Source organism: Halichoerus grypus, chromosome 4, assembly GCF_964656455.1.
Source record: "Halichoerus grypus chromosome 4, mHalGry1.hap1.1, whole genome shotgun sequence".
NCBI lineage: Eukaryota > Metazoa > Chordata > Mammalia > Carnivora > Phocidae > Halichoerus > Halichoerus grypus.
The window spans coordinates 143,106,527-143,118,889 of NC_135715.1; the positions used below are offsets into that span (position 1 = coordinate 143,106,527).

Here is a 12,363-nt window from a genome sequence, read left to right on the forward strand (position 1 = left end):
TTCATTATGTTAGGACTGCTTTAAAGTGCAGGTAACAATACTTGATGAATCATGACTTAAATAATAAAGGCACTTAACTGTTTTCGCATAATAAGCAGGAGGTGGCTACAGGCTTAATGGTCAGCTACCAAAATCTGGACATGCATGGTTATCTTTCCAGTTTTCTTGGCTTTTCCCTCCTGGTCCCCCAAAGACTGCAGCAGCATCAAGGTTGCCAACAAAAGAAAAGGGGCAAGAGCAAAATTCTGTGTCCACTTGAGGCTGCCTTCTGGGAAGGGAAGCACCTTGGCAGACCTCTTACTCTGATTTACAGGACCTTGTCATGTGCTCATCCCTGAATTATCATAGATCAATCATAAGTCATTCCCTGAAACTGAATGAGGGCTTCTCATCTGCAATAGCACGGGAGTACTGCCTTCTGCTGAATAATCTGGGGTTCTTCTAGCAGCTAAGAAGGGAAGTTACTCTTGGGTAGACAGTGCGCAATGGGCAATATCTGCCACTATGCTGTTTGTCCCCCAAAAAGCAAGTCTATCAAAATTATCCATTTTTAGATTGGAGATGGTAGCAATATATGCCTCACTGATCTCAGAGTCTTGAAAGTTGAATTATATCCTTTATACATTAAAACATGCTAATTACTAATTGTATCATCCACTCTATGTTCTCCTGCTCTACTCCTTGGGACCTCAAGGAGTCTACCTTTATTCAAATGCGATCTCCTGAAATGTCAATTAACGGACATATTCTAGTTGATGAGAATTTTCCAGTATTTTCTTCTTCCCTGAAGTCAGTAGCAAAAAGGGCACGATTTCACATGGGCCTGAAGGCCACTTGCTGCAGGCTAGTTTTTTGTCAAATAAATGACTACCGGGCCTCGACACAGGTACATCTCTGTTTGCATTATATTTTGTTCTAGCATCTTGATTAAAAACATGTTAGCTATGAAGCCCTAATTCATCTTATCAAGGCAAACCGCATTCATTATCCTAAGACACGAGGAGAATTTCTTGCAAAATAAAACAATATTGTTCACTTAGGGAAACCATAGAGCCTGCTGCCGAAATCCATCATTTTTCTATTCTTCCTCTTTCACTTATTAAGTTATGATTCTGTATGTACACAGTACCCTGATTTGCTTAAATTATGTGGATTCTGGGCTGCTTTGTAAATTTCAAGAGTGCATTATGCATGTTTTAATGAAGAATGAACCACGATTCCCGGGGAAAGCTTGGGTTCAGCCTTGTCGCACTTCCAGATGTGCACCTGGTCCTTTCTTCTGAAATCACATAAAAAGCTGGTGGGTATCTTTCTGGCGGCACCCTGTTAATGAAGCCAGATACAGTAAGACATATATTTAAAAAAGTAGAATCGTAATTATGGTAATGTGGCAAAATAACTTAAAAATGGAAAATAAACCGGGAGCCTGGCTGCTGAAATGTGAGCACTGTGTTTCTCCTTAATTTGCTGTTGTCTTGGAACCTAGCTGTTTATGCAGTGTGTCACCTTCTGTTGCTTGTCTAAGTGCCAACTTCTTTCCCAAAGGTGCTCAGTGACTAATGCTTTGGTTACCAGCCAGAATATTTTATAAATGTCTATTTCTAGGCAGCTCTTCCACAAGTCTTAATTAAACTTTAATGTCAAGCTGAAGTTTACTTTTAGAACCTCTTAGGTTCCTTCAGTTGTAACATGATTGTGGAGCAGTGGGGGGAGTGCAGGACCACCGTGTTCTCACACATTTACTTGTGCGGCCAAGCAGATGCGTACTTAGGGAACACAAAGGTTTGCGACATGGGCATGAGGAAATCACAGGTGTTCCCTGAAATGGTGGGAGAAAGACTGTGCTGTCACTGAGCCCGGTTCCTCCACCCTAAAAGGATAGCTGTGGCATAGGATTACTGGTCTGTTAGTTATTATACATCCTTCCAGAAAAGATCCAATGTCCCACACCCAGGGATCAGAAGCTAGAGATGCTGCTATGCACCCACATGTTCTTCGTTCCTTCCTCCTCGATGTCTCCAGTACCAACCCAGGAACTCTGAGGTCTGCGGGGGGGGGGGGGGGGCGGCGGGGGGGGGGGAAGATCGTCTTCTCTGATGCTGCATCTGATGCCACCCGAAATAACAAAGCCTCTATCATTGTCAGAATGATCAGATTTTAAAGATAATGATGTCCTGTTGTGCGCTTATTGAAACTAATTATACTTCTCAGATGGTTCCACGGCAAAGCCAGCAAACTTTTTCCAAGAAGGGAGAGTTAGTAAATATTTTAGGCTTTGTGGGACAGAGGTCTGTCTCAGCTACTCACCTTGGCCATCATAGTGCAGAAGTGGCCGCAGTGAGTGAGCATGGCTGTGCCCAGTAAACCTCTCTTACAGCAGTCTTTGGGACCCTACTGTAGGTACACTTGCTTTTTACATGACCGTTCTGTTGTACATTTTTATTTTTTTGTATACTATAGTGCCTTATAGTATATTATTTAAATATAATTTGTTGGTATAATTTAAGCTGGGTGCCAACATTAGCCAGAGTTAGAGATGTTCAGGAGTTGATCCTGGGTTCACAAACTGTAGGGGTCTGCTCCTAGACAGACACAAAGACTAACCCAACAGAAATACATTTATATGTCCACCAAAAGACTGTAATAGCTCCCAACTAGAATTGCCAAAATTCCCAATGATCATTGAATGGATAAAGAAAATGTGGTATGTTTACAGACTGATGCATAACACCATTGAGGATAAGCCATTTACAACCCTGCGCATCTGTAGAGATTAATGTTCTAAGCAAAATTTTAAGTACAGAAAGCCTGATACGTAAAAGTTAAATACTTGGTGATTCCACTTATAAGAAATAGGATACCAGGGGCGCCTGAGTGGCTCAGTCATTAAGCGGCTGCCTTCAGCTCTGGTCATGATCCCAGGGTCCTGGGATCGAGCCCTGAAAGGAAGGTGATGGGTGGGGACAGTAACTGGAAGGGAGGAGCACAAGGGCATTTCTCTCTCGTGCTGGTAATACATTTTCTTGATCCAGGTGCTTTCATTAGTGTATTCAGTTTGTAAGAATTCACTGAGCTGTGAATTTTAGGATATGTGTGTTTTTCTATATGTGCTATCTTGATCAATAAGTGTAAAATGGAAAAAAAATCAGGATAAGAGGGGCAGAATTTTTAGGTATAAGTGAACTGTGCAGCTTCTTAGATCTCTACCATTAGAAGTAGAAGAGTGGGGAGAAGGGTCTCTAATTTGTTTGCATATTCTGAAGGTCATGAAAATAATTACTCCTCAGAAACTATACTCTTTCCAGGGGCACCTGGGTGGCTCAGTCGGTTAAGCATCTGACTTCAGCTCAGGTCATGATATCAGGGTCCTGGAATTGAGCCTCTAGTGGAGCCCCACATTGGGCTCTGCTCTGTGGGGAGTCTGCTTCTCTTTCTCTCTCTTCCTCTGCCCCTCTCCCTGGTCGTGCACATGCTCTCCCTCTCTTTCAAATCTTTATACTCTTGGGGTGCCTGGGTGGCTCAGTCATTGAGCATCTGCCTTCGGCTCGGGTCATGGTTCCAGGATCCTGGGATTGAGCCCCGCATCGGGCTCTCTGCTTGGTGGGAAGCCTGCTTCTCCCTCTCCCACTCCCCCTGCTTGTGTTCCCCCTCTCGCTGTGTCTCTCTCTGTCAAATAAATAAATAAAAATTTTTTAAAAATCTGTATACTCTTTCCAGTATTGATATTGCCATTAATTTATTGGTCAATTCAGTAGCTGTATTGCCACTAAAATATTAGGTTGTGTGATGGGGTACAAATCATATGAATGTAGTAGTAGTAGTAGTAGTAGTAGTAGTAGTAGATGTTTATTTAACAAAATATTTGGAATTTGTATACTGTCACGGAATAGATAAACATGGCTATCATTTGGTAAAACTTATAATGATGAGTTAATGAACTTTTTTTTTTTACAATCATTTATCCAGTAATTTCTCCAGTTTTTCTGATGTTTTTCTTTAGTGTTACCTGACGCTTTTTAATGTTTGATACAGTTATATACCACATATATTTTTTGAACACTGTGTTTATAGGCTCTGAGAAATCAGTGATAATCATGATCTAGCATCTTCTCTCCAGAACTTATTCTAGTGATGAGAAAAACCAGACAGTGTGAAAACACTACCTCAAAGGGGTGCCCAGTGTGCTGGGAGAAGGAGAGGAAGAAGCTACTTCAGTTAGGGGGAATGCAGTGCTGAGGTATAAGGGTTAGAAATGAGTATCAACTGGAAGAACTTCTCACAACTATTACCACTTAGCTGAGTCTTGAAAAGAACAAATCAACCAGAGACACGAGGAGGGAAGATGTTAAAGGCAGAGAGAGAGCTTGAAGTAAGATACAGAACACAGGTGTTTGGATACCTGTTTGCAGGTAAGTTTGGCTGAAGAAAGGAATGAGTTGTGCAGTGGAAAGCGTGGCCTCGTGTGTCGTGCTAGTACGTTAGCATCCTGTCTTGACGGTGCTAAAGCACAGTAAGCAGGCACAGGACATTGTCAGGTTTGCTTTCTGGAAAGTGATCCTCTCTGGCAGTGTGAAAATTGGATTGGAAAAGGAGGGCTTGAGAAATCAATTAAGGGTATAATCCATGGTAAGTTGTGAACTTCCTTTATATTAAAAAAAAATTAAATAATCTGAAAATTAGATAAACCTAAATAATCAGAATGGTAGAAAAGCAAGAAGCAACATGCCTTTTCTACCTTCAGGCAAAGTGGTTCCCTGCCTCGGTTTCCCAGAGCCCCTCATTCACAGCTCTTTCCTGTGGATTTATAATAGTTGTTTACATTTGTCTCTACATCTGTCCTTTACAAGCTCTACAAAGTGGGGATCTTTTAAACTACCTTTGTATCAGGGAATAATGAACGTGATGATTATATAGGAGCTTTCAGTTATAGTCATTCATGTGTCTTCAAATAATGGTTACAAGCATAAATTTTGAAACCTGTTCTTTAACCCTGTTCTCAAACACCCTTTGTTTTAAATCAATTCACAAATAACCACTAAATGTGGACTCTCTGTTTAGCACTTCCATAAATAGTTTATTTACATACGAATCTTCTATACAGATGTTGATTCAAATGCTACAATGTAAACGTGAGGAAACATTCTCAAGTACTGGGTGAAAGGTTACCTTTCTTACTGCTAGGATTACCCTCAGCTGACGCTTTGCTTTGGGTCACATCCTTCATTGGTTGAACCAATTTTTCTAAATTTTAAATTCTTGGATAGAATCATGGTGTAAAAGTTTCCTTTGGGCTCTTCTAATGCTCTCCTTGGTAAAGAGAACGGGCTGTGCAAGCATTTACTTGGAGACTTTAGAACATTCCGGCTGTGGTACTTTGAAGAAGTTCTTTACACCTCAACTTCTGTATATATAAACATGTTGTTCTGAGATTTCATGGAATGTGCATGAGCCAAATTTTCAGCATAGTGATTATTACTACTGCGGATGGCGGCTGAGGCTTCCAAACGCTGAACCACCTCCTCCCAACTTGAAGGCCTGGGGCCAGAGCCCGAACTGGAACTTGCTTTCTCATAGGTCTGGATTTGCAGCTGTCTTCTCTTTCCAGGGCATGGGATGGTGAAGCATGGCTGCGGTTCTGGTTTTAATTTGGTCTAGTGATTGGTCGAGCAGACCAGCCTGCCATAAGAAATGATGTAGTGCAACCGACTGTAGGGGCATCCACTTGCTGGGCAGAGCCGTCCTTGCCCGGACTGTGCTCATTCCCCCAGAACATCCTCTGTTTGGCTGGTGTTTGTCTCTGGAGTCTCCTTTTTTCCCCAGTTCCCCCCATTTTCCCCTTTGTTTTGGGCAGCAGCTAGTTCAAGGTATTTCAAGAGGTAAAGAAAAGAAAGCTTTGCTTTTAGAAAAATATTGTGAAACAGTGAGGAAAACATGTTAAAGCTATAGAAGTGAAACAGAAAGGAGATTAACTTAATTATGACTAATTAAAAATAAACTTCCTGGGTAATAGCTGACTGAATTTATCTGAAACATGAAAAATTGAGTTCTTTCTAACATGAATGGGTATCTACTTGTATGGGCTCATTTCCCCCGTGGTGTTTTTCCAAATTAGTATTTTATGATCAGGATAAATGAGGAGATGGGATTTTTATTTCCCAAACATTACTTGTTACTAAGTAACATTAAATATTACTTAATTTTTAGGCCACATGAAAATAAGACCTATCTTGCTGTTGGGAGTATGAAGACAGTAATGTTGAATGTGTCCCTATTTAATGCTGGAGATGATGCATATGAAACAGCTCTGCACATTAAACTCCCCTCCGGCCTTTACTTCATTAAGATTTTAGATCTGGTAAGTATCAAAAACCATAGCATGATACTATATTTCATTTTTTTAAAATGTAAATGGTATGGGCACCTGGGTGGCTCAGGCAGTTAAGCTTCTGCTTTCGGCTCAGGTCATGATTCCAGAGTCCTGGTATCAAGCCCCATGTCCGGGCTCCCTGCTCAGTGGGGAGTCTGCTTCTCCCTCTGCCTTTCTGCCCGCCCCCTACCCCGACTTGTGCTCTCTCTCTCAAGTATATAAATATTTTAAAAAAAAAAAAATGTAAATGGTATATAATCCATTTCATGGACGTGAGGCCTAAATATTTGCGGTGTATGCAGACTTATCACTAGAGCTTCCATTGATTTTGAGACTTCCTTCTTTCTCCTGATCAAAATGATAAGTTCCTTGGTATCTGAGATCAAAAAAGCTTGCTTCCCTCTTCCAGCTTGGGTGCCGCTGCTTTTCTCATTGATGACCTGCTCATCTGGTGCCACGGTGCCACTCTTGTTGGCCGGGCTCCCTGAACAAGCAATATTGGTCCTTCAAGCTGGGCGCCTGGAGTTACTGCTCTGCATTTTACATTCACATACCCAGTCTTGTTCCCAAAGAACTTCCAACAAATACCGTACAACCAGCAGTCCTCCACAAATTCTGAAGTCTTGGTGTCAACCAGAGCACAGGCAATTTCTCTTTTCCGGCAAGAGTTTGAAGCACCTAGAGCACCGTGCCTCAGTCGAGAACAGTTAAATCTATCAGCAAGGCATTAATAAGGTCGATTTCAAAGAGAAAAGCCTCAGTCACTTTCTCCTTTGATGCCTATCTTTTCCCTTAGCAAATTTACACCTCTCTTATCCAGAGACCATCTCTTCAAACCAAGGGCATTTAGAGAGGTCTTTGACCCTTTTCTCTAGAGCCCTGGGAGCCTATTTGCAATAGTATGAGGGAAAACTCAAAAAATATCTGTCTATATAATATATAGTACATTTATAGTATATATATATATATATACCCACACATCTATAGCACATATCCATCTATAGTATATGCAGTGTGTATTTATATGTATACATGTACAGTATATAGATACATCAAGATGTATATTTCCCTGAATATTTGACTATCTATATATATCCTATTGTGATGACAGTTATTATAATTCTATACCTTTATCACATTCTCACATCCCAGACAGAAGAGGGTCAATGAAATAGGGCCTTCATGAAATACTTGCTTCATGATTTTTCAAGAAACTGGACCTTGAATTAAACAGGGAATACAAACATGAATGAAAGCTACAAGCCCAGGAATTTTTCTGTGTATTCTTTGGAGAATTTACAGGAGTATTAAAATATACCTCTGTGTGCGTGCACGCACATTCACATTTACAAATTTTATTTATATTTCTATTTATCCCAAAAGCAAACAGAAAATAGTTTTCCAGGAAAGCAAATTCTTGAGGAATGATTTTCTTTTCAAAGACTATTATTCTTAAGCATATGTTACAAACTTCTCCTTGCCTTCTTACCTAAAGTGGTTGTTTCGTTTTTCCTTTTAGGAAGAGAAACAAATAAGCTGTGAAGTAACAGACAGCTCTGGCTTAGTCAAACTTGACTGCAGTGTTGGTTATATATATGTAGATCACCTATCAAGGGTAAGCATTTAGCATGTATAGTTTTTGCTTATGAACATGAACATAAAATATTTTCTATTTTTTCTGTTTATGCTGTGAACAAGTATATAATTATTTATTTGCTTAGGGTAAGTAGCTAAGTGACGAAATAAAACTCAAACCAACTGGGCTTAGATCTTTGAGATTGTGTTTATATTCTTGGCAATGTTCACTGTGAAAAAAAAAATAGGGGCACATGTTTGTGTCAAGATGGGCATGTGAATGTGTCGATCAGAATTCTACTCCCCTGTCTCACCCTTCCCCGACACCCCCCCTACCCCTCTCCACCCCAGGAGATCCTATCTGCCAGGCATGTTACCTCTGCTATACAAAAAGGTGTTACTGGCAAGAGTCCTCACTCAAGTTGTTAAAGCATCTCTAATTTTGTCAGTCTGGACCTGCCTGTCTTTACATTTAGAAGGAGGCTTTGTCTCTGAATGTCACTTGTGGAAGCTGGTGCTTTAAATTTGCCACAACCCCAACAGCTTCCTGAAGCTCACTGCCTGAGTGAGGGGTAGCCGTGCTTCCAAAACAGAGTCTCCAATCTGCATTCCACAGAACATCAACATTCAGAAAATTTCAGACGATAAAAAATACTATTTTTGGATTTTTTTTTAAATGGGTGTTTCCCTCTCTGTGTTTTACAGATAGATATCAGCTTTCTCCTGGATGTGAGCTCACTCAGCAGAGCAGAAGAGGATCTCAGCATCACAGTGCATGCCACCTGGTATATTACATTGTGAAAAAATAATGATGCTAAAGGAAGTGGACCCCTGACTTTAGGGTGGGGGGACTTAGGGGAACCATGAAGCTGTGTTCCACTGTCTGCAGGAGAAAACGTCTCTTGTGTGATCTAAGAAACAAAAACATTTCTAACCATCTTTGGAGCAAATAACACTAAATAATGAGAGCAAATTTCTGCCAACCCTGTCATAAACATTTCTTACCACGTCTATTTTTCCCCCCACTCCCCAAGCCTCCAGATGTATGCGGTATACATGATATGTGATTAGTCCTCTCTGAAGGTGATTTTTATGTTTGGGGGATTCTAACAGGGTGTCTTCTATTTGCTTCTGTAGTGCAAATGAAGGAGAAATGGACGACCTGAAGCGTAACAAAGTGACTTTAGCAATACCTCTCAAGTATGAAGTCATGCTAACTGTTCATGGGTAAGTAAATTCGGGTGCCTCCTGTAAAGTTGAGAGCCGATTTTAAATTCTGTTGCTTCTTACATTATTGGTCAAAAAGATATTTAAAAATTTTTTAAGTAAAGATCCTGTGCTGTTTCTGTCCCTTAATAAAGACCTGGTGTTGCATTCTCTTGCTTAGCTCTTCATTAGCTTCATGCACTCTGTAATCACTACTGAGGCCTCTTCAAGCTAGTACCCAGTTGGGGCTTTCTTCCTGGAAAAGCCCCAGAAGCCTCTAGCAGGTCATGTCCAGCCTGTCAGTTGTATGCTGTGCAGGCCAGGGGCCCCGGGGGTGGGGGAGGGCAGTGTGCAGTTGGTATGGTCATGCTTGGTGGCTGCAGCCAGTGTGAAGTTCCAAGAAGTGTAAGCTTGGTCCACTCACCATTCTCCAGAACCCACATCTACCTGTGTGGCAAATCGATGGAGATATGAGAGAGCCAAGCTGCAAGGTGTCCCCTGACCACACACCCACGGCCCCAGAGCCAGCATTCACTGGTTCCCCACAATGTTAGTGATTGTGTGGACCCTCCTCAGATTCAAGATGGAAACATGTGGAGAAAGATTTAAGGAGTATTAAGAAAACATTTAGTGATTTTACTGGAAATGATTCAGGCTATTAGTCTTTGTTTAAAACCATATTTTTTTTAAAAAAATTTTATTTATTTGAGAGAAAGAGAAAGCGGGAGAGGTAAGAAGTGGGCTCCCCCCTGAGCAGGGAGCCCAACAACTCTGGGCTTGATCCCAGGACCCCAGGATCATGACCTGAGCCGAAGGCAGATGCTTAACCAGCTGATCCACCCAGGCGTCCCTAAAACCCTATTTTTAAAGGAACAGAAGATAGGAGATACCGAACAAATAGACTGATGAGCTTTTCTTGTTGCTCTAAATATAAACCATCCCCAATCATTTTTAACCACTTGCAGAGATGGCATATAATTATATAAAAATGGTGTCTGCAACTGAAAGAAATTGAGTATCACGTTTCTGAGATGAAATAAGCAGAAGAGCGAGGAAGCCATTCCGGAGGAGAGAACCTAGTGCATCAGTGGGGAGCAGAGAAAAGCTGACACCATGTTTCCTGGTTTTGAAGCCTCATCTCACCTCCTTTTCTTGATTTTCTTATGATGAATGTCCTCCACACAGTATTTTGGGCAAGGAATGTTCTGCGAGTATAAAACTGCCTAAATCTTCAGCATTTCGATATTTCTGTGTAGCCAGTCTCTAATTTGTGTTACTTCACATTAGCTGCCAAATAAGAGCAACTGGTGGAGTTGGGATTCCCCAGAAAAATACTTCTTAGAATTCACTACTGACCTCTATGTCTAATCACAGGCAAAAGAGTGACAACCGTGTATTCCTAAGCAGAAAGGTTACCGTACTTACTGATGTTTGAATTGTCCCCCAGCCTTGGGGTTCATTACAAATAGCCAGCAGGAATTGGATCATAAAGACATAATTCAAAAATAGGTAAAATAGATTGACTTATAGGAAGATATTGGAGCTATAGGGATAAAGTTAAGAATTTCTCTCATATTTGTCAAATTTATATGAATCATTTGAGAGCTGAGAGAGAAGGAATGGCCAGTGGACTGAACCAGGCAGTGCTGGGAAGACAAACAAAGGATATTCGTGGGAAGAGACATTAACACCCAAGTCAGAGCACATGGCTTTCTGATTTTCTTACATTTCACTAAAATTCGTATCTTACCAAGAAACCAAAAATATTCATTGGTTCTTAGAGGCCTCTATAGTCTGGAATATAGTCTTAAATAGCATTTTTAAGAGAGATGCAATAATCCAGACTATAGAGAAAGACTGTTTATCATAGCTCATCAAGTAAGACCAATTAAATTTGAATTTCTTTCAGGTTTGTCAGCCCAACTTCATTTGTGTATGGACCAAAGGAAGAAAATGAGCCTGAGACGTGCATGGCAGAGAAAATGAACTTCACTTTCCATGTAAGAAGAGTTGTTGTGATATTTGTAGGGAACTGAAAGCTTGTTCCTGCTGCCTTGCTCCAGAGGACATCATAGGCTGTGATGCCCCGCGGCTTAGGGGCTCTCCATGGCTGGTGACAGCACGGTTACTCTATCCTCTCTCCTCCTGGGTCCTTGCTCCTGGTTTCCCCCCTTGCCTTTGCCCTGTTACCAAAGCCCATGACTCCTTACAAATACCATGGGAAGGAGTAAGCCCAGGAACAGAGGTAACTCCTGAAACAGGCAAAGTTACGGGAGGAATTGAATCTGCTGGAGGTGCATACGGAGATCAGGATAGGCCAAGGGAAAGCATCGTTGGGTGCAAATCAGTGACTTCTCTTCTTGGTTCAAGCTTTTATACAAGCACTAACATTACCTAGTAAAGGTAGCTCTTACCTCCTGCATCCCCACTTAAGGTCTGTTTGGTCAGCCGTTTAGGTCATAGGTATATGACCTGTTACAAGTAATGTCATTTATTAAATTGTTTAAAAAAAAAAAAAAAGTATCATCATCCAAACACATTAATATAAAGGTAAATTTAAAAAAAAAATTTTACTGTTAAACTGAAACTTTTGAGGCATCATGGATATGATAATTGGAGATAATGTCCACAACAATATTTTTTTGAATCAAAAGCACTACACCGAACATTCTTAGAGCTATGTAACAATCCACAGAATGTGCATGAGTCTGGATTTAGGTACATTATGGTATTTTTTCGTAAGGCAATGCTTTTGAAAATGTAGGTCAGCGGGGCTCGTGGGTGGTGCAGTCAGTTAAGCGTCTGAATCTTGTGATATGGTTGTGAGGTCAAGCCCCATGTCAGGCTCCGTGCTTGGTGTGGAATCTGCTTAAGATTTTCTCTCTCTCTCCCCCTCCAGCTCGTGCTCCTTCTCTAAAACAAATATTTTTTAAAAAATTAAACTAAAATGTAGGTCAGAATCACTTGAGGTACTTATTCAAATGCAAATTCCTGGACCCTGCTCCAGATCTGTAGAATGACCTTGGAATTCTGCGGAGTCTGTGTATACCCGAGTTTTTGTTATATTAGTGTCCATTAGTGTTGAAAAAATATAGCCCTCTGCTTTGAAGTCCCTAGAAATGCCCCTATCAGAGCCCAGTGAGAGCTCAGCTCAGTTTCTGTTTTAGTTTATCAGAGCACAGACTCTAGAAGGCCTATTTTTTAACTTACAAAAT

At 40.9% G+C, this 12,363-nt stretch overlaps 1 protein-coding gene across 1 annotated transcript in view; it reads left to right on the plus strand.

The window, feature by feature from the left end:
- The window catches only part of ITGA4 (integrin subunit alpha 4), a 78,632-nt gene that overhangs the window by 57,320 nt on the left and 8,949 nt on the right, over positions 1-12,363 (plus strand). Inside the window, exons 18-22 of the mRNA XM_078071061.1 lie at positions 6,205-6,355; positions 7,887-7,982; positions 8,648-8,727; positions 9,080-9,169; positions 11,058-11,148. Coding sequence (XP_077927187.1) covers positions 6,205-6,355; positions 7,887-7,982; positions 8,648-8,727; positions 9,080-9,169; positions 11,058-11,148 — 508 coding nt within the window. The remainder of the gene's footprint in view (positions 1-6,204; positions 6,356-7,886; positions 7,983-8,647; positions 8,728-9,079; positions 9,170-11,057; positions 11,149-12,363) is intronic.